Source organism: Vigna unguiculata, chromosome 1 (assembly GCF_037176805.1).
Source record: "Vigna unguiculata cultivar grain cowpea cultivar isolate G323 ecotype 2 chromosome 1, ASM3717680v1, whole genome shotgun sequence".
NCBI classification, from domain to species: Eukaryota; Viridiplantae; Streptophyta; class Magnoliopsida; order Fabales; family Fabaceae; genus Vigna; species Vigna unguiculata.
In genome coordinates this window covers 29,780,435-29,801,503 of record NC_140792.1, presented here as the reverse complement: position 1 = coordinate 29,801,503, position 21,069 = coordinate 29,780,435, and the positions used below count along the sequence as shown (strand labels likewise).

At 35.4% G+C, this 21,069-nt stretch overlaps 2 protein-coding genes and 1 pseudogene across 2 annotated transcripts; 1 reads left to right on the top strand and 2 right to left on the bottom strand.

The window, feature by feature from the left end:
• Window positions 1–2,389: 2,389 nt before the first annotated feature.
• On the bottom strand, window positions 2,390–3,116 carry LOC146888849 (uncharacterized; annotated as a pseudogene).
• Window positions 3,117–4,602: 1,486 nt separating this feature from the next.
• On the top strand, window positions 4,603–13,193 carry EGY1 (Peptidase M50 family protein). The gene is made up of 10 exons (XM_028084965.2): window positions 4,603–5,108; window positions 5,727–6,188; window positions 6,353–6,493; window positions 7,218–7,319; window positions 7,561–7,772; window positions 9,002–9,052; window positions 9,193–9,262; window positions 12,371–12,439; window positions 12,721–12,771; window positions 12,883–13,193. Exons 1-10 carry the CDS (start codon window positions 4,758–4,760, stop codon window positions 13,039–13,041), a joined length of 1,668 nt encoding a protein of 555 aa, XP_027940766.2. The 5' UTR covers window positions 4,603–4,757; the 3' UTR covers window positions 13,042–13,193.
• Window positions 13,194–15,306: 2,113 nt separating this feature from the next.
• LOC114190209 (uncharacterized) lies at window positions 15,307–16,807 on the bottom strand. Its single transcript, XM_085666542.1, is given in 2 exon segments — window positions 15,307–16,369; window positions 16,371–16,807. Coding segments are annotated over 2 exon segments (1,500 nt in total).
• Between the last annotated feature and the right edge of the window lie 4,262 nt (window positions 16,808–21,069).

Sequence of the window (21,069 nt, the reverse complement as noted above, 5' to 3'; positions counted from 1 at the left end):
TAATTTTACCATTTGTAAGATATTCAAATATATTAAGTTTGAATTGATCTTATTTCTAATTATTTTTTTCATATTTCAAATGCATTATTTGAATAAGGCAATTCAAATATAATGAATATTAATTTTGTTATTGGATAAAGTATTTTAAATATACCAAATTTTAAATAATTATTTAAATGTCAAATCATTGTTAAAATTAATATATATCAATATTGATTATCTTTTATGGTTGATCTTGATTCATGTTATTTTTTTTGTCAAAGTTCTTCGAGATTTTTTTAATTTTATAATTACAAAAGAATTTTCAATTTACGCTAAATGAGGTTTGAGCCAAATCAACATAAACTAATTCATCTCAATATTTGTCCAAGGTTGACTCGAATTTACTTTCGGCTTAGACTAACTCGTTTGGACCTTTAACCTGACTCATCTTGACCTTCAAGTTAGACCGGCCAACTCAACTCGACCATCTCAGGTCGACTCAACTCGACCTTTGGCCAAAGCCAAATCGACTTGACATTTAGTTGGTGTCAACTCGTCTCAACCTTTTACCAAGAATTCTTGACCCTGGTGTCGGGACAACTCGTCTTGACCCTCAGCTCAGGTCAGCTTGTCTATGACTCTACCTTGGGTCTGAATCAAATCAACTTGACCTTTGGTCCAAGATGAATTGGCTCGACGTTCAGTCGAGATCGAATCAACTCAATTAGGTCGAATTAATACTTAATTTTGTAAAAATATTTACATTTAATCAGTTTTAATCTTATAGAAAATGAATTAAAAATTATTTTAAATATTAAAACAAATTTTGACAAAATTGAATCACACATAAGTATGAACTAAATTGAATCAATAAGACATATATGTGGACTAAATTGAAATCAAAATAATGACATTTGACAATGACACATAACATAGCCCTACCACATGGCAGTGACAATGTCAAATGTCACATACAAGGACGTGACACATGGTAATAATTTTTTTTGCAAAAAAAAAAAAAAAAAAAAAAAACACAATTTGACATGTGGCATGTCATTAACGATGTTATTCATTTTTGTTTGAAAGAGACCTAATTGAGATACTTTTTCAAACGTTTTGATGCAATTGACACTTTTTAAAGCAGGGAACAAATTGACACACCCTTACCAAAGTGGGTACCATTCGAGTAATTAAACCTTAAATTATTAGTAAGAGTCAAGGGTCATTTTCCAATAACAAAGGTTTTGTTACAATTAGTAGGGGAAATTAATTCTTCTAAGAAGGATTCATGAATGAAACTTGTCTACAATCAAAAGTCATATGATCAGTAATACCTAAATTAATTATCCATGCACTATTATCAATGATCTTTGCCTTGGTTGCTGCTGCCGTGAAATTTTTTCTTCATTGATCTCGACTATGATCCCACTGTTATGGGTATCCGTTAAGTTCAATACAACAACTTTTAATGTGTCCTTGTTGATTGCAGTAAGTGAATTTAAACTTAGACTTATTTGTATTTGAGTTGGCTTTAGGGTGATTTCCTTTTATTTGACCTTGCCAATTTCGATTTCGAACTATCATTGTTGTGTTATCAAGGCTTTCAAATTCACCTTTCAAATTTACTCGACTTATTGTCTCTCGATGAATTAATGCATAAGAATTCTTCGAACCTGGGATAGGTTCTGATAGACTCCTCCTCAAGCTAGATTGGGCCAAAGCTTGAAATGGTGACTATGGTGGATGTGGATTCGCGGAAGCTTGGTGTTGAGATAAAATGGATCTCGATTTTGGTGATTTAATGGTGGGATGAAGATTGTTTGTGAAGCTCTAAGAGAGGTTAGGCCAACTCTAGAGAAATGGATGTTAGAGGGACCTCTTGGGATGCTCTAGCAAGTGACTAAGAAGTATGGCTCAAAAATAATTTTGGCAGCATAACATTATCATTCTCAAAGTGCCAAATACATGGGGGGACACCTCTATTTATAGAGTAAGGTGTTTCCAAAATGGTTCAAACCCTAAAATGCTAACATGCACCAAAACCCTAAAAATGCTATCTTGGTGGAGGAGAGTTTGACATGTGACAATCCTCACTCTCACAAAACAAACCACTCATGTGTTGTCATGTGGAAAGCTACTTTATGAAAAGCTTCTTCAATAGGACAATGACACATGGCCACTACCTTTATAAGAGAACTCTCCATTAAATAGCTTGCCATGTGGTACATGTGGGATGCTTTTCCTAAGCTAGCTTGATTAACATAAGTAAACATCAAAGAGTTGCTTAAGCTAGGTGCATATGATGTTCCCTACTTAAGCAAGATTGTTTTTAAAACCCTACACTACAGGGCCCTTAATACAAGGCCTTTAAAGGAAAACCTACACTACATAACCCTTAATACAAGGTCTAAAAATGCTCAATGATGGCCCAAGTGAAAATGAGTTTAGCTTCACCTTGACTAGATGTTGCTAACTCTTCTTGAATTTGCTTAGCCATGCTTCTTATGATTAGATCCTTAGCTAAGGGTGTGCCATCAGGTTCTTTGCATAAAATCTATCCACAGATTTGTTCAAACTCACCATCTAGTCCAATAAGAAATATATGCACCCTTAGTCGTCCAACAAATTTTATATAAGTTGTAACATCTTCAAGATCTTTCATGACTACCTTATCACAATGATCTAATTCTTAGAAAATTTATATCAATTCTCCATAGTGACCTACCACTTTGTTTGGCGGTGAAGGCCTTTTGATTTAAAGTAAAGATTTATAACTCATCATTTCTATCGTAAAATGCCTTAGATAATGCACTCTGGATTTCATGCGTAGTGGCTAAGCGTAAATAACGCTTCATAATTGTTTGCCTCATGGATAACAACAACCACCTATTCACCTTTTAATTCTCCACATACCATTTATCATAACCATGATCTTTTTCTATAGGTTACTTATCTTTTCCACAAATATATGAGAGTTTTTCCCTCTTTGCAATATGCGTTTCCATTTTTTGTGACCATATGTCATAATTTATTTCACCAAGAATGAATCCATAATTGAAAGCACTCTTAGATTGAATGATGATATGAATTGATGTAGACCTAGACGATTTGGATGCATATAGTTCATCAAACATCTTATAGGTTCACACTTCACAAAATGGTTTTAAAAATAGTAAGAACGTGGTGGGTCAAACTTAAAGAAAGGGGCTCTAATGGAAAATGGTTTTAAGCTTGTATATATGATTACAAAGACTACATACATACATACACACACACACACACATATATATATATATATATATATATATATATATATATATATAAATAAATAACAAATAGCAAAGATATATCTTTGAAAACAATGATTCAATATCTATAATTAAGATAATCTCTATAATTCATCCGGAAAACTATATAATGCAACAAATCAATCTATATTTTATAATTTACAATATAGTGAATTAATAAAAAATATCAACAACTAGTGTTTAAGGTTGGTTACATTTGAGGCGACAAAAACATTTTTCGTGTTTTAGAATGGGGATTGGGGTTTTGGGTTCTTATTGACACATTGGAAATTGGAGTTTTTATCAAATTGATTGGATTGTGCTTGTCATTAAGGGAAGATGCTTACTAAGTTTAAGACCAAAAGTAATAGAGTGAAGGACTCTGTTTCCACAGCAAGAGACCCTGGATCCTTACGAGTCTTCATAGTTACGTGATCCAACTATGGGATTACCGAATGAGGACTCTTATATAAAAATTTGATGAGCATGATTGTCCAATCATGCAGGGAGAAACTTCAATGACCATGGAGGGAGAAAGGAGCCCCACGTAAAAGGAAGAAGATAAGGGATTCAAATAGGAAAGGAAGCCTCTGACAATGATATGTAAACAATGCAAAAGTCACATTGGAGTGTCTTAACACTATTGAGTGAGAGAGACTATATCCAATTATTTACAATGTTAGGAGACCATACAAAGACAAAGTTTTGAACAAGAACCAATTCCAAGTTTCTATTATAATCGAAGGATAAAAACATTTGATTTTTTTTTACAATGAATTTTGCAATTTCTACATGTGACGTGAAAGCAAACAATTTTCATGCGTCTATGACACATGTAAGTGTGTGTTTGATTTTTAGTTTGGGAGCTCAAACCCAAGTTTACTTTACATTAAAAGTTATAAATGATGTTTGACAAATTTTTGTTATATTCATTGAGCTCCAAATGTGGGTTGTTTTCAAAGCAAAATCATAAAAATTATTACGTTGAATGAATTTTTCAGTTTTATTTCGACGAAGTTAACTTTTCTAACCGAATCTAAAGACACCCTAAAATATTGAAAACATGGGCTTAATGTTGAAGGGCTCAACGACGTTTAGTGGCCTGACTTTAGATTTCAAAACTTGATTAGCCAACATGACATTGTAGTATAATATCTTTGTACTTAGAAGCAATTGGTAATGGAAAACAAGATTTGGTTTATGGATGGGTGTGTTCAAAGAAGAAAGAGAAAGGAAGATATTTTCATTAAGAAAAAAAAGAAAAAAAAAGTGAAAATATATTTGCTTATTTTTTTTTAAGATATTTATATTAATAATATTATTTTTATTCAAAGGCTGCAGCAACCCGCAACCACATCCAAATCAAAATCTTTGAACAACACTACAGTGTTCATCGGAAGCCTCGCTCACTCATGCGTGTCGCACTTTCCATGCTATTCTGAAACGCTTCTTCCTTCAAACGCCGTCGTTTCGTTATTCCTTTCCGAAATGGGGACTCTAACGAGTTGCAGTTTCATGCCTCTGAACTCGGAGTTCCGCTCCAACCCGGTTCGCCGTGCCTTCAGGGAGAGGATTCAGTGCCACAAACTCACGCGCCTGAGGGGCACCTCTTGCTTCTTCTCACGCGCGCGAGTACCCAAATGGGGCAAGTTGAAGCATGCCAATTTGGGCATTCGTATGTGTTTTGGTACTAATGACAGCGATAGTGACAAGGACAACGTTGGTGCTGCGGAGGAAAGTGGTGGCGATGAATCCAAATCCAACGTTACAACGACGATGCCTGAAGAAGAAAGAGGATTCAGTTCGGAGAAATCAACGCCTCCTTCTACTTCTCATAGGGTGCGCCTTCATTTGCAAATAATTTGATTTATGAATTCGTTGCTAAGATTAGTTGAAGTTAGCTGTTAAGATGTTGTGTTTAGGTAGCTTCAATTTAAGTTATTTAGTTTAATGTCGAATCGTGTTGTGTAAAACCTTAAGTTTGTTTAAAGATTGATATTTGCTAATGTATATGTAGATAAAACCCGGAGAGAAATTTTGTAGTAAGAAGTAGGCACTTTAGTTCTCAAATTAGACTTAACAGTAGTCCTTCCTTGAAGATCTGAGGGGAGTTATTGGAGGACAAAACTCAGAGATGTAGTTCCTTAGGTGTTTGTGGTGTTCTTCTCCAATCAAAATTGGAGTTTTACTTTTGTAATCCATGCAATAAAGGTTTGGGTTAAAGGTTAACATAGAGTTTTACTTTTGTAATCCATGTAATAAAGGCTTGTGTTAAAGGTTAACATAGATTATTAAGGTAAAACTCCAATAAATTCTGATTGGAGAACATATATCCTGTTGATGGGGAAGTTTTAGTGCTAAATTATTTATTCAGTAACATATATTCTGTTGCATTATGTGCATGTGAATTATCTTTGTGACTGCTAATTCTCGTGTTTGCATCATTTACTTGTTTAGTCATCTTTGTCGTCACTTGGACCAACTTACAACACTTTTCAAGTTGATTCTTTCAAACTTATTGAGCTCCTTGGGCCTGAGAAGGTTGATCCTGCTGATGTAAAGCTGATTAAGGATAAGCTTTTTGGTTATTCAACTTTTTGGGTGACAAAAGAGGAACCTTTCGGAGACTTGGGAGAAGGCATTCTTTTCCTTGGGAATTTAAGGGGCAATAGAGAAGATGTTTTTGCGAAACTCCAGAATCTGCTAGTTGAGGTCACAGGGGATAAATACAACCTTTTTATGGTGGAGGAACCCAATTCAGAGAGTCCTGATCCGCGTGGTGGGCCGCGTGTTAGCTTTGGCTTGTTGAGGAAGGAAGTTTCTGATCCAGGACCGACGACTCTTTGGCAATATGTCATTGCATTGTTGTTGTTTCTCCTAACTATTGGTTCCTCAGTGGAGCTAGGTATTGCATCTCAGGTAGGCTAGTTATTGATAATATTTGAACATCAGGTTATGATTGATAAATCTTTGTGAACATGTTTCAATAGCCTTTCTCTCAAGATGTCATTAGTTTCATTGATGTCTTGCCATCTCTGTCATTTCTCGATATTTTGTTGATGCCATGCTTTTTGGTTAAGCAGATCAATAGACTTCCCCCAGAAATTGTGAAATATTTTACAGATCCTGATGTTGTTGAAGCTCCAGATATGGAGCTGCTATTTCCATTTGTTGACTCAGCTTTACCTTTAGCATATGGTGTCTCGGGGGTTCTTCTGTTTCATGTAAGCATTTCATATTTTTGTTTTGGCCTTTTTTAATATAATTTCAAGAAAATTGAAATTTCTTCATTTATCTTTCTGTATTACAACAAATTGGTATGTGTTTTATTCAGATTATGGTCTGGGATTGGTTTGTTTGCTTTTATTAGACTTAGTTTCTATTATAGAAATGAGGGATCTGAATGATCTAAATAAACTTAGTACTTTTTAGACTATTGTTTTCAACAAGTAAACTTTATTTTGATGCAAGTGACCAAAGTGCTGTGATGAAGGTGGTGCTTATAATAATGAATTATAAAGAAATCATATCCTATAGTTCTTAGGCTCTCCTTCTCTCCTCCTATACCTAACTCTATAATTTCCACAATACTGTTTTGCAATCTGTCATATGAATCTATCAACTAATCTAGTATTGCTGCCAATATGTTGTTTTGCTCACTATTGGCAATGTATGACAGCAGTCAGAAGTTTGAGTTAGTTTGCGGACTCAGATAATCCACTTTATTACATATAATTTTTATTGCCAAATATTGTATAAATAGGAATACCTTCCATGTGCGCTATGAAGGTCACTTTCTATCGTATTTATTTCTTATGTCTAATGGCCCAACCCTTACTTCCTATCTTATTTGTTTAATTTTGTTTCTACATATTGTTACTAAATTGCTTAAATTACCGTTATTGCTTTTTGGTTCTCTGTATTCCTGATAGATATGGCTATGTGCAGGAGGTTGGACACTTTCTAGCAGCATTTCCTAAACAAGTAAAATTAAGCATTCCCTTCTTCATTCCAAATATCACACTTGGCAGCTTTGGTGCTATTACTCAGGTGAGACCATCTAATTTTTCTTACACGTCACTTTTGCATTGAATTTGCGACCACTGGCTGAACTTTTACAATATCAAGCATCTATTGACCATCCAAATAGTCATCTGTAGCATCTTTTAACTGTCTATTCTGTTGCAACTTTATGACATGCTATATAACATTTTAGTTAGACTGAAGTTCATTTCTTAAGTTTTAATATGCACTTAAATGCTGATCCATGGTTGTTTACACTCCATTGTAGTTTAAATCCATCCTTCCTGATAGAAGTACAAAAGTAGATGTATCACTTGCGGGTCCCTTTGCTGGTGCTGTATTATCGTTTTCAATGTTTGCTGTTGGCCTTCTTCTCTCATCCAATCCGGATACAACAGGAGATTTAGTGCAAGTTCCTAGCTTGTTGTTTCAAGGTTCTTTGCTTCTTGGATTGATCAGTAGAGCAACGCTTGGTTATGCGTATGTCCCCTTCCATGTTTTTTAATGGATTAAGAATATAATTATCTAAACACAGGTCCAATGCTTTGTGATTTTTTGTCATCAATTTAGTTAATATACACTATTGGGATGGATAAAATGGATAATTACACGTCGGGCATTTTCCAAAATAAGTTGTTTCTAAGTGTATGGCTTGATTGCAACCCATGGTTTTAAGTTGTGTTTGGCCTGCTTTTTTAGAGCTTAAAAGCTGTTTAAGGTTAAAGTTGAATAAGTACTTTAAATTTAAAGATAAAATTGTTTGGTAATTTAATGAGTTACTTTAAACTTTAATAGTGTGTTTGTGGAGAATTTTTAGAGAGTGTTTAATTTAGAGAATTTGAAAGCTTTCTGATAAAATATGCTGTTTGGATTGAAATTCTAGAAATTTATGACTAATTTGATTACATAAAATTGGAGAATTTAAATTTAACCTAAAAAGTAAGAATTTAAAATTCTTCATATTCACTCACATCTATGTCTCTTCTCTTCATGCTCTCTCTTTGACTTGGCCTCAACCTTGTAGACACAACCTCGGTCGTAGCATTGCAAGCTCGACCTTGGTCGAGACATAGTTAACTTGGTCTTGATTGGGGCATTGTTAGTTTTTGTGTCAGTCAAGACAACATTCATTCTGCCTTAATCAAGATGTTGTCAAATCCGTCTTGATAGGGTGCTGTTGACTAAACACTGTTTTATTGATGTGGGACGAGGTTTCTTCTAAATTGAAGTTGATCGAGGATTCCTTTTGGCCGATGTAAGTTAGGGTTAAACACTAAATTTCCAGTAATGTTTTATCTAAACAAAGCATTTAAAAATGGAATAATTTAAATTGAAAGCAATTTAAATTTAATGTATTTTAATTTCCTATCAAAAAACAAGGTAAAGCTCAAATTTGTTCGGTATGTCTTCTTGGATCTTGAGTTTTAACCAAATAGGCCCAATGAAGGAAAAGGAGAAGTAAAAGTCAAAATCTTCTAAAACTAGCTTTTTAAAGAGCTTTTTTATTGTTTTTCAACCTTTTCTATATTTAAAGAAGCTACTTTTTCTTAGAAAAATTGGCCCAGCTTTTCCTTTTAAAGAGAGAATCCAACATAACTTGGGCCAAGCATTATCTTATATCTAGATTGCAATTGATGCTTATATAGGTAATTTTTCATTCTGGCCTCAGTTAACGTCATACATTGCTATTTGTTAATGTGAACGTGCAGAGCGATGCATGCTGCAACAGTTCCGATTCATCCTCTTGTGATTGCTGGCTGGTATTCAACTTTTCCTCCTGTAATCTAATTTACTTTCATTGATCAATGAAATTTATTTGAGAAATTTGTGCTTCCAGACATACTCTTAAGTATTAATTTTCCGTAACACACTTGCTTATTTATTTATTATGATTTTTCAGGTGTGGCTTAACCATACAAGCTTTTAACATGCTTCCAGTGGGTTGCCTTGATGGTGGAAGAGCAATACAGGTATCTTGTTCACCTTTCAAGCTTTAGCTGGTGAAAAATACATTGCTTACTCTGTAAATTCTTAAAGTAATTTGGGGCAATATTTGAGTCAGGGAATATATTGTCTGATTATTTTCAGTTTTGAACTAAAATGAAAAATATTCTCCACATCATCAAATCCAATTAGGATAATAGGTAAAGCAACATAAATGCAATGGTCGTGTAGGGCCTTACCTTGTGTTTGGATGGAGCATTTCAACAATGCTTAGAAATTGAAATGCTTTGTATTTGAATTGCTTGTAATTAAATTCCATTCATTTTTTAAATAACTTGTTTGGATAAGGAAACTAAAATACCTTACATTTCAATTTCTTGTTTGGAAAAAAAATTTGAATTTATTGTGAGATAAAATTTAATTTTAACAATATTTATTTTACGCTTAATTATGTTTTGAGTTCATAATAAATTTGGAAACATCACGATTGTGTCGTCAAGTTCATCAATATGGCCCGGTCCAACCTGTCCAGGTCATTGGCCTAATGCTCCAGACGGGTTCGACGACCTGGACGGGCCTGACGACCTGGACGAGCCCGATAATCCGGACGGGTCGAATACCTGGACGATTCCGAATACCTGGACGGGTTCAACGACCCGGACAGGCCCGTACAACCAGACCAGCTCGAAGACCCAGACTAGTACAACGACTCAGATGGGCCCGAGGACCCGGACAACCCGACGACTCAGATGGGCCCGACGACTTGGACACATCCGACGACCCGGACAGGCCCGATGACCTAGGCGGGCCCGAGACACGAACGAGCCCGACAACTCGTATAGCCCCGTTCAAACTGTCGGCCTCGTCTGGATAACCTGGCCCGTACGAGTTGTCGGGCTCATCTGGATCGTCGGGACCGTCCATGTCATCGGGCTCGTCCGGGTCATCGTTCTTGTCAGAGTCATCGGGCCCGTCTGGGTCGTCGGGCCCGTTCCGGTCGTCGGGCTCGTCTTTTTTTCAGGCATGTCCGCATCGTCCTACACTTCTGGGTCATCGGGCATGTCCGAGTCGTCGGGCCCAATGATTTGGAAGAGCTCGTCCGGGTCGTCGGGCTCGTTGGGGTCGTCGAGCTCGTCCAGGTCGTCGGGCTCGTTGGGGTCGTCAGGCCCGTCCAGGTTGTCGGGCTCGTCTGGGTTGTCTGGCCCGTCCAGGTCGTCAGGCCCGTCTGGGTCATCAGGCTCGTCTGGATTGTCGGGCCCGTTTGGGTCGTCAGACCTGTCTGGGTCATTGGGCCCGTTTAGGTCGTCAGACCTGTCTGGGTCATCGGGTCCGTTTGGGTCGTCGGGCCCGTCCGATTCGTCGGGAACGTTTGGGTTGTCAGACCCGTCCGGGTCGTCGGGCACGTTCGGGTCGTCGGACACGTTCGGGTCGTCGGGCCTGTCCGGGTTGTCGGGCCCGTTCGGATCATCTAGAATGTGAGGTTGAGTGAGAAGAATTTCAAATTCCACCTATTTTGAGGGTATTTGAATTTCTACTAATTTAGCTCATTGAAATCCTTCAAAAAATGCTTGCATTTGAAATGCTTTTTAATTTCTCTATCCAAACAAAGCATTTCATTACAAAGAAATCTAAATTCTTCAAAAAAATGAATTGCTTCATTAAAATTATCTATCCAAACACACTCTTAAGCTTCAATTGAGGGTAATGCTTTGAGAGCATTCTGAAATTTTGTAGTAGATGCCAGCTTAAAGCTCATTTCATCGTCCTTTCTTGTTAGCAATTAATAGAAATATGACCAAACACACTATCACACAATTAGTTAGCTAACAACCTTTTTTGCTAGATTACTTGGGACATTTTGCCGTGTGTTTTATTTTTTTTTATATCATTACAGATCCTAATTCTAATATCAATTATCAATTTGTTACTTTCTGACTGTCATCAATGCAGTCAATGGGTTAAAAGACTCAAAACTTAGTTTGCTAAGTTGGGTGGATGGAATTAAGGAGAAGAAGCTCGTTGAATGACTTGAATGGGAAGTGAAATGAGGAGTCAGAAAATAAGGGGACGGACCATTTTTTCTGCCACTGGCAGGAAAAACCAAAGTTAGGCTTCAACATATTCTCGGTGCCTCTTGATGTCATGACCTTTTAGGAACAGGTTGGAATGCAGTGAATATTTTAGTTATATACATCATGACGATAACCACAACTTGTGTTGGCCATTTTGGTACTAAGGGTTGGGGTGAGCTAATTTTTTGTAAGTAACCATTTCTGGGCTAACAGTGGGGAATTTGTCGGAAAGAAGGGATCTTTCTAGGGAAAAATGCTGAGAATTAAAAGGGATGACACTGTTATGACATGACTTTCCCCATTTTTTATTGTAATTAGTAAAGTGGGGACATACCTGTAACAGGAATGATTTGAAGTGAGGAACTAGAATGACATAATAATTAGTCAAATACTTTTTGCAAGGATCAGAGGGACCCTTTTATAACATTATTATCATAGTTTGGTGCAAGGTAAATTTTGGAGAATTGAACTCTATGTAAGATTCATGGCTCCTTGGTTATTAATGATGATTGATGACGGTTTACCTTCTCTGTTCTCAGGGGTCGTGTAAATTCAAAATTCATATTTATACGTATTTTTAATGGCGTATGATAATGCTCTGATCTGATGCTAAAATGTTGATAATGTATTAACCTTTGGGTATAAACTTTAAAACCTGACATGGACATGTATAAATTTTATTGATTATATGAATTTGTACTTTTTCGTTTGCCTCCTATGTATCCTCCCAGGGGTCACGTAACTTCAAAATTCAAACCAGCTTTAATTCATATTTCAAATATATTGATTACTTATGATAGTGATCTGATGTTGAAAGTTGATATATTATATTGAGGATAGGGATAAAATTTACAACCTAGGACATGGAAATATACATAATTCTTTTATTGGAAGATGTGAATGAGTATCCTAATTCATGAGTAGGTATCGTATTATTTCTTGGACGTGAAAAATATATTTTTTCTAGTTTTTCTGAACTATCTAATTGATGGGGTGAGCATTATAATTTAGGTTCTTAGTGTCGTAAAAAGCATATGCTAATTCTGCTACATGTTTTTGCAGGGTGCTTTTGGAAAAAATGCGCTAGTTGGCTTTGGTTTAACCACTTATACATTGCTTGGACTAGGAGTTGTAAGTCTGATCTTTCTTTTAGATTAAACAAATCAAACGTATGGTTGTTCAGTAAAATTGTTAAAAGTTCAACCATTACATGATTTGGTTGCACACATAGTTACCAGCCTTTTGTGCATTTTCTAGTTTACTAACTACCCCAAAAGGAAATAGGACATATGTGCTGTAAAAACAGTTGGTGTCCTTAGTTCCTCATTTTTCTTGATTTATTATAGTAATTTTTTTCCATATTTATTGAAAGTTAAATTGCACCTTTTGTTTTCTTTTACTCCTTTCAACAGCTTGGTGGACCTCTTTCACTTCCTTGGGGGCTTTATGTTTTGTTATGTCAGGTATGCAATCCAAATACTTGTCTTGAATATGAAAGGAAATGATGAAACTGTAGCTAATTGTTTTTTGCAATTATATTTGAGTTTTTACTTATTATTTGTAATTTTTTTCAGAGGACACCGGAGAAACCGTGCTTGAATGATGTGACAGAAGCTGGAACATGGAGAAAGGCACTTGTAGCAGTTGCTATTTTTCTTGTTGTCTTGACTCTTGTTCCTGTTGGAGATGAGCTTGCAGAGGAACTTGGTATAGGTCTTGTAACTGCATTTTGATGGTTATGCTACACTAAGGCCATTTTTAATTAAAAGAGTAGTGAAAATATATAGGTAATATATTTACCAAAGCCAAGTTTGTTGGGCAAAAATTATCGACTAAAAAAAGAAAAGAAATCTTGATAGTAAAATGTGAAAATCCAATTTTATTATCCTTTTCTTCTAAAAGAAGATAGAAAATTATCATGAACTTGGTGGGGAAATTGTATTTTGCACAAGGTCGTTTTATTTTGCAACAGGGGCAAAGGAAATGTTAATATTTTCTTGAAAACTAAGATAATGGGGAGCCAAAAGGGGAATGAAAAAAAGTTAATTATCTCTCTTTCTCTTCTATTCTTGGAGGCTTGTTCTGTCCTCGAATCCAGAACTTTGCACACACATCTCCCAATGTAAGACTAGTTTCCATTTCCAATGCTTAACATAGTAAACCATCTACTTCTAGTAGCCTTCCTCAAAATCTTATCATACTTTAATATTTTACATGACCATATGTTGGCTTAGTATGGTCGGTTGACATGTATAAAATAATTAATTGTTTATGATAAAATGTCTTTAATTAAAGTTTTGTTCACTTGTATTAAAAAAATAAAAAATAAAATAGTGTACGTCATTTTAATTATATATCATAATAAGAGTAAGAGAGGGTGTACAAAAGACGATATTTTCTTCTATCGAGCATCTTTGTGATATCACTAGCCGAGTTTTTTTTAGTCCATTTTCTTTACACAATAAAAAACTAACATATAAATAAAAAAATTTCTTTTAAATTTTAATAAATTTTATATATATTGACCTCCTCAAATTTATTAATTTTTATAAAAAAAATTTTGAGATCCCTACAAGATGTGATATTTTCATCACATTTCATATAATCAATTTATGTGGATATTTGGCAAGTAATATTTATTAAGTAATAAATTTTTGTTGAAAGAATATTAATTAAGCTAAAATTAATTTGTAGAAAGAATATTTGGTTAAATAAAAAATAATTTGTATAATTTTTAATTTATAATAATTTACAATATATAATTTATTTTACAACTTGTAATTTTTAATTTATAATTTATGATTTTATGATTTTATAATTTTATATTTTTATAATTTTAATATTTTAATTCAAAATTATATAATTATAAAGTTATGATTTTATGAAATACAAAAATATATTTCAATTATTCATATCATAAAATCATAATTTTTTAATTATGCAATTTTAAATTAAAAAAATAAAATTATAAATTTATAAAGTTTGAAAATTATAATATCATAAATTATAAAATTATAAAATATAAAATATTAAAATTGTAAAATTATAAAATGACATAGGATAACAATTCAATATATGATAAGACAAGATTCCAATATTTTTTTAGTAACCTTAAATATATTAAGCCTACTTTAAATAGTATTTTAATTTTTGTTCAAATTATAGCAGCCGTAACGTCTCAATTAAATAGATAAATCAAATTTAATTAAATACCTCATACATAAATATTCAGAGAGTACGAAGATTTGAGATATGAAGTACACATTATCCCAAACATATTCATAGCAAAAGAAAGAGGTTCCACGTGGCCTAAAACAAGATACGAAATCTCATTAAGGAGAAACTTAAACTACTAAACTCCAAAAGTTGTGGGCCCCAAAGTGAGCCCGGTACCCGTCCAAGATTCATGATACGATCCTATCCAGGAAAGAGTATGATCGTTTCTGAATTTGAATCCTCAAGAGGCATGACACGAATAAATCAGAGAAGAACACGGAATAAGACAGAGATGGAGGACGCCACAATCTAGCAGATTGATAAGTCAAGTGAAGATTCGCCACAAAGATGTTAATCTTTGATAAGAACCATAGGCCTAAGCCAAGAACAAAGAGAACCCTCTCTTTAATGAAAATCAAATTCATGACTAAAAGTGTCTACATCAGTTTTTAGTACCTTTATTTATAGGCACATAAGTTTAAGCAAACCTGCAAACCCTATAAGAAGGCCCAAGCCCAAAACATAAAAGCATAAACTAATTATAAAAGAAAGCTCAAAACCCAAAAACATAAAACATAACTAATTTCTAAAAGAAAACCCAAAAGTTCATCTTCAAGTTCTTCTTGTATGGAATCTTGGGATAGTCCTCTATCATTCCCTCCTTCTTGAAGAGAATTTGTCCTCAAATTCGTACCACTTGAAGTTTAGGAAATAGACTTCTATCGTACTCTCTTTCTTAAAGAGAATTTGTCCTCAAATTCGTCTCACTTGAAGATTGTTTATCATTCTCCCCTGTTTGGAAAGAATTCGACCCGAATTTTGAAAGGTCCTCCCGGGTCAAATACGCAACTTATAATGATATATTTGATGGCCCTGCAGGTATTGCACATCGACCCCAATCTATCTTTCATAGGTACCGGAATGACTAGAATAGCACAGGGACTCAAACTTTCCTGAATCGATCCTTTGTCCATAAGTTGCGCCTCATGCTTCTGTATCTCTTTAGTTTCTTCTGTGTTACTCCTATAGGTTAGCCTATTAGGAAGGGATGCACCCTGAATGAGATCCATATTATACTCAGTACTCCTTTTAGGAGGTAAACCATGAGGGATGTCTTTAGGAAAGACATCATCATACTTTTTGAGAAGTTGTGTCATACTAAAAGACAAATAAGCTTGCACAAAAGAGAGACAAATATTGTTAGGCATAAGCAAATATAAGGGTTGTTTCTTAACCAACACTCTGTTTATTTCTTTTTCTCTCAATAAAAGGCTTTTATCACTCCTTATTTTTTTACCTTCCTTTTTCTTGTCTTTTTCTGGAATTTTCTCTCTTCCTTCTTTTCTCTCTTGCTCTCTTCTCACTCTCATCTTAATTTGATCCTCACAAACTTCTCTAGGAGATAAAGGTGTTCGGGACACCTTCTGCCCCTTAAACAGAAAAGAATACTTATTGGTTAGACCATCATGGGTTACCTTTCTATCATATTGCCAAGGCCTCCCCAACAATAAGTGACTCGCCTCCATAGGTACCACATCACATACTACCTCATCGACATATTTACCGATAGAGAAAGCAATGTTCACCTGCTTCTCTACCACCAATTCTCCATCCTCACTCAACCATTGCAAAGTATAAGGACTAGGGTGCATAGATGTCACCAAACCAAACTTTTCCACTAGCCGTTTACTAGATACATTTGTACAACTTCCTCCATCAATGATGAGTGAACACACCTTTCCTTTAACCATACATTTAGAATGGAAAATATTTCTTCTTTGGGTCTCATCTTCTTCTTTATTCATACTACCCAACAACCGCCTAACCATCAAGAGATCTCCCTCCGCAGGGGGGACTTCACACCTTTTCCTCCTCATCACTACTAGATGATTCACCCGCAGAATGCTCACTAATGTACTCACCATTCGCCAACAACATCATAGTTCTTCTGTTGGGACATTCAGCTGCGATATGTCCTCTACCCAAACATTTAAAACATTTTATTGCACTAGAACGTGAAGAATCATTATTACTAGCTTGAGAAGTTACTTTACCATTTGAGGACTCCTTCTCCTTAGATTTAGGAATGGTAGAAGTAACTTCCTCTTTCTTATATTTCTCCGTATCTCTCCATGAGGTAGATGACTTCCTATAGGCGCTTCGTCTCTTGAGCTGTTGTTCCACTCTGGTGGCTTGGTGAATAAGATCCTCCAAGGTCTCATAATGGTGCATTTCCACCACATCTTGAATCTCCCTATTTAATCCATTCAAGAATCTAGCCATTGTAGCCATATGTGTTTCTTCCACTTCAGCTTTCATCAAGGTGACCTCCATCTCTTGAACATACTCTTCAACACTCTTATTTCCCTGTGTAAGTCGTTAAAATTTGTTGAAGATTTGTTTTTATAATAAGGAGGCACAAATCTTTCCTTCATAGCTACCTTTAATTGCTCCCATGTAGAAATTGGCAACCGCCTTCTTCTAGCTATGTCCACGGTGATTTGATTCCACCAATTCATAGCATAGCCTTCAAACTCCAAGGAAGCCATAAGTACCTTATCATCATCCTCATAATCGTAAGAGTTGAAGATTTGGTCAAGCTTCATTTCCCATGCCAGGTAAGCTTCTGGGTCATTAGCTCCATTAAATTTAGGAATTATAATCTTCTTCCACATCTTATCTCTTCGAGGTGTGTGGTTCCCGAACTCCTCTCGTCTTTGACCTTGTCTTGGCCTAAAATCATGCTCCTCCTCATCATTATCCCTCCTAAGCATGTGGTTCCCAAATGCCTCACGTCTTTGGCCTCGCCGTGGCCTAAAAACATGTGTCGCTTCATCATTATGAGAAGAATGGTCTAAATCATCATGTCTCCTTCTTCTTCTCTCCACTCCTTCTAATCTCACGCTCACATCTTCATTAAAATTTTGGAGCCTTTCGAACTGTTGTTGATTGTGTTGTTGCATTTGATTCATTTGTAATGTGAGCTTATCAAGTGCAACCATAAGTGTCGCAGTCTTAGGTGATAGAGGCTCACTATTCTGGGAAGAAGTCATGCCCTACAAGCAAATGTTAGCAACAATATTTTTTTTTGGACCTCACCACTCTGCTAAGTGTTTCACTCAATTTTTCACTCATGTATCACACTTATAGGCTTTTCTATAATGTACTCTCTTGCCTTTTACCACTCAAATTCCCTTTAGGGCTTGACAAAGAACTCTAGTAATTTAAGCAAAGAGTGAACAAACAATGTTAAAAATGTTGCGAGATATAAATTTTGACTTGAGAGGACAAAGAAAATTCAAAACTCTACACAAAACTTCAAGGAATTTTAAAGACACAAAATAAGAAAATTAAAATTAGAAAATAATAGGACTACCAAAGAGATTTAAATGAGACAACACGGAGACTCTAAGAGAAAGGCCAAAATAAGAAAATTAAAATTAGAAAATAATAGGACTACCAAAGAGATTTAAATGAGACAACACGGAGACTCTAAGAGAAACACTAATTGCAAGTAGATATTAATAAACCACAAATAAATTGCAATAAAAGTTGTGTTGAACTCCTTTTTTTTTGGATCCTTCTTTTTCTACTTTTTTTGTTCAATATATATTTGTTTCCTTTGGACTTGATCCACAATATTTTTTTTGTGTTTTTTTTTGCAGTTCAACAAAAAAAAATTAAACAATTGATCCTTCAAAACCTCATACTCATGTAAATCAAAAGTAAGTGTACTTGCACATCTCAAACACAAAAATAAATAATTTTCATGAATCAAATGTAGAAATATAGAATTAAATAAAGAACAGAAAAGAAAAAAAATAGGCCAAATAAAAAAAAATTCAACCAAATTGGAAACAACCTTAAGAATTTTACTCCTTACAAACGAAACAAACAAAATTTAAAACAAAACACAGAACAAGCAGACATTGACAAATTGTAGTTTTTTTTTTCATATGACAGAAAAATAACATAGAAGATGAAATTCAAACTAGAACCTTGCTCTAGATACCAGATGATACGATCCTATCCAGGAAAGAGTTTGATCGTTTCTGAATTTGAACCCTCAAGAGGCACGACACGAATAAATCAGAGAAGAACACAGAATAAGACAGAGATGGAGGATGCCACAATCTAGCAGATTGATAAGTCAAATGAAGATTCACCACAAAGATGTTAATCTTTGATAAGAACTAGAGGCCTAAGCCAAGAACAAAGAGAACCCTCTCTTTAATGAAAATCAAATTCAATATATGACTAAAAGTGTCTACATCAGTTTTTAGTACCTTTATTTATAGGCACATAAGTTTAAGCAAACCTGCAAACCCTACAAGAAGGCCCAAGCCCAAAACATAAAAGCATAAACTAATTATAAAAGAAAGTTCAAAACCCAAAAACATAAAACATAACTAATTTCTAAAAGAAAACCCAAAAGTTCATCTTCAAGTTCTTCTTGTATTGAATCTTGGGATAGTCCTCTATCAATTCATCAAGCTGCAACGTCTCTACCATCGTTACCACTGCCAGAGATTCTCACATCTGCTCACACCAATAAATTGGTGATCATCGCAAAAGAGAAAACCACACACAACATACAAGCAAGTAAAAGGATAAGCTAGTGTAAAGAATTCTTACATCATACAATCAACATACAGTTTCATAGTCAGACACAAATAACCGACATTCACTCATAGATTTCCAAATTATTTGCGACTCCAAGACTTGACTATCTGGATACGTAAACATAGGCACCACCACCAAGCAGTGGAATTACGTCCTAGTAATGAGGCGTCGCCGCGAGGCCTTCGGGAATTACACCCTTACAAGAGGCACCACCACGATACTCGCGTGGGATTACGTCCTTATGTTGAGGCACCACCATGAACTCTCACCACGAGGTCCATGGAATTAAGTCCAATAGATGAGGCACCACCAGGGACTCCAATTAGGAAGGTCCATGGGATTACGTCCAACAGATGAGGCTCTACCATGAGCTCTCGCTACAAGAGTCATGGAATTACGACCTGCTCACACTTTGTACATGATTCACCAACCAATCAGAAAGTTCCCATAATACTAATATCATGCATAACAACCCATCATATAACTCATGCTTTCCAATTCAAACACAATGAAGCAACATATCATTTACATCTCAACCTCATATATAATCAAGGCATCATCCTCACTTTTCTAGTAAAGCATTCAAGTCAAGCAAACAAGCAACCACATCATTGGCAAATCATGTTATAGCACAAAACCTACCCCAGTCTCGCTTAGGCTGGAAGACCTCGCTCAAGCGAGAGGCCCTTTCGCTCAGGCGAGCCCCTTCTCGCCTAGGCGAGAGCTCGCGCAGTGGAACAGTGGCTCCTGCGGATTCTCGCTCAGGCGAGCTCCTTCTCGCCTGAACGAGATTACACCTCGCTCAAAATGAAGGCGAGTCGCCTGAGCGACAGTTCGCGCAGAAAGCTTGGGCGAGCCTCTGCTAGTCTCGCTTGGGCGGAGCACGCTCGCTTGGGCGAGAAAAACAGTGCTCACCACTGTTTCACGCAGGCAAACACCAACATTCAACCAGAATAATACACAGTACATATTCATGTTATTTTAAACAGTATACGATCACCAAGAGCACTAAACAGAACTGGAATCAAACCATACACATTACAAACCCGAAACCTTAGCTTCCCTTACCTAAATATAGCTAGAAAAAGGGATTCCGACACCCAACAACTGAGCACAACAGCTCCACGAGCAGATTCAAAAGCTGATAACAAGGGAAACAGAAAGAACATACTGTTATCACGACGAATCTTTGTTGGCTCAAAAAACCAACTTGGAAAAGGCGAAGATGAGCTAAGAGAACTTACGTGGAATAGAGGAATAGAAAAGATCGATTAGCTAACTTGGAAGGAGGAGGGAAGGCAAAACCCTATCAGAGCTCTGTAACGAAGAGGAGAGTTGAGAGTGAGCTATTTTCCAAGTGCAAGCAGAAAATGGAAACTGAAAAGGCAGCTTAGGGTCCTGAAACCTCTAAATGGACTGATCTTAGGCCCATTAAAAAGTCAAGCCTTAAACCTTAAGGCAGTAAGAAAAAGAGACTTTACAACCGCTAATATGTTCCATTCAGAAATATTAAAAGAAGAAAAGAAATAATTGTTATCCGTTAAATGTAAATAAAGAAAAAATAAATGAAAATATAGAGGGATAAGATAAAGATGATGGTCGATTTATACCAAAGAAAATAACTGTGAACGGAAACAAAAATTTCAGCTGGAATTTTTTTTACCCCTCTATTGATGTAGATAATTGGTTGAATTAAGCGTTGAAAAGACGGAAATTGATAATTAATTTTATAATAAGTTATCAAACCCTTTTGAACAGTTTTGATTTACTAAACCCAATTTAAAAACTTAAATATGATTATAAAAGATAACATAAAAATATCAACGGAAAATAAATTTTTTTCTGCAATATATCAAAACAAATAAATGTAATGTTTTTATTTCATTTATGTTATTTAAAATAAAAATATAATTCAAAATGTT

Excerpts from the sequence above, each read along its gene's own strand:
- EGY1 (XM_028084965.2), top strand. The coding sequence starts at position 4,758 with ATGGGGACTCTAACGAGTTGCAGTTTCATGCCTCTGAACTCGGAGTTC. Across the intron at positions 6,189-6,352 it reads AGCTAGGTATTGCATCTCAG|ATCAATAGACTTCCCCCAGA; the intron begins GTAGGCTAGTTA and ends TTGGTTAAGCAG. Across the intron at positions 12,772-12,882 it reads TTTATGTTTTGTTATGTCAG|AGGACACCGGAGAAACCGTG; the intron begins GTATGCAATCCA and ends AATTTTTTTCAG.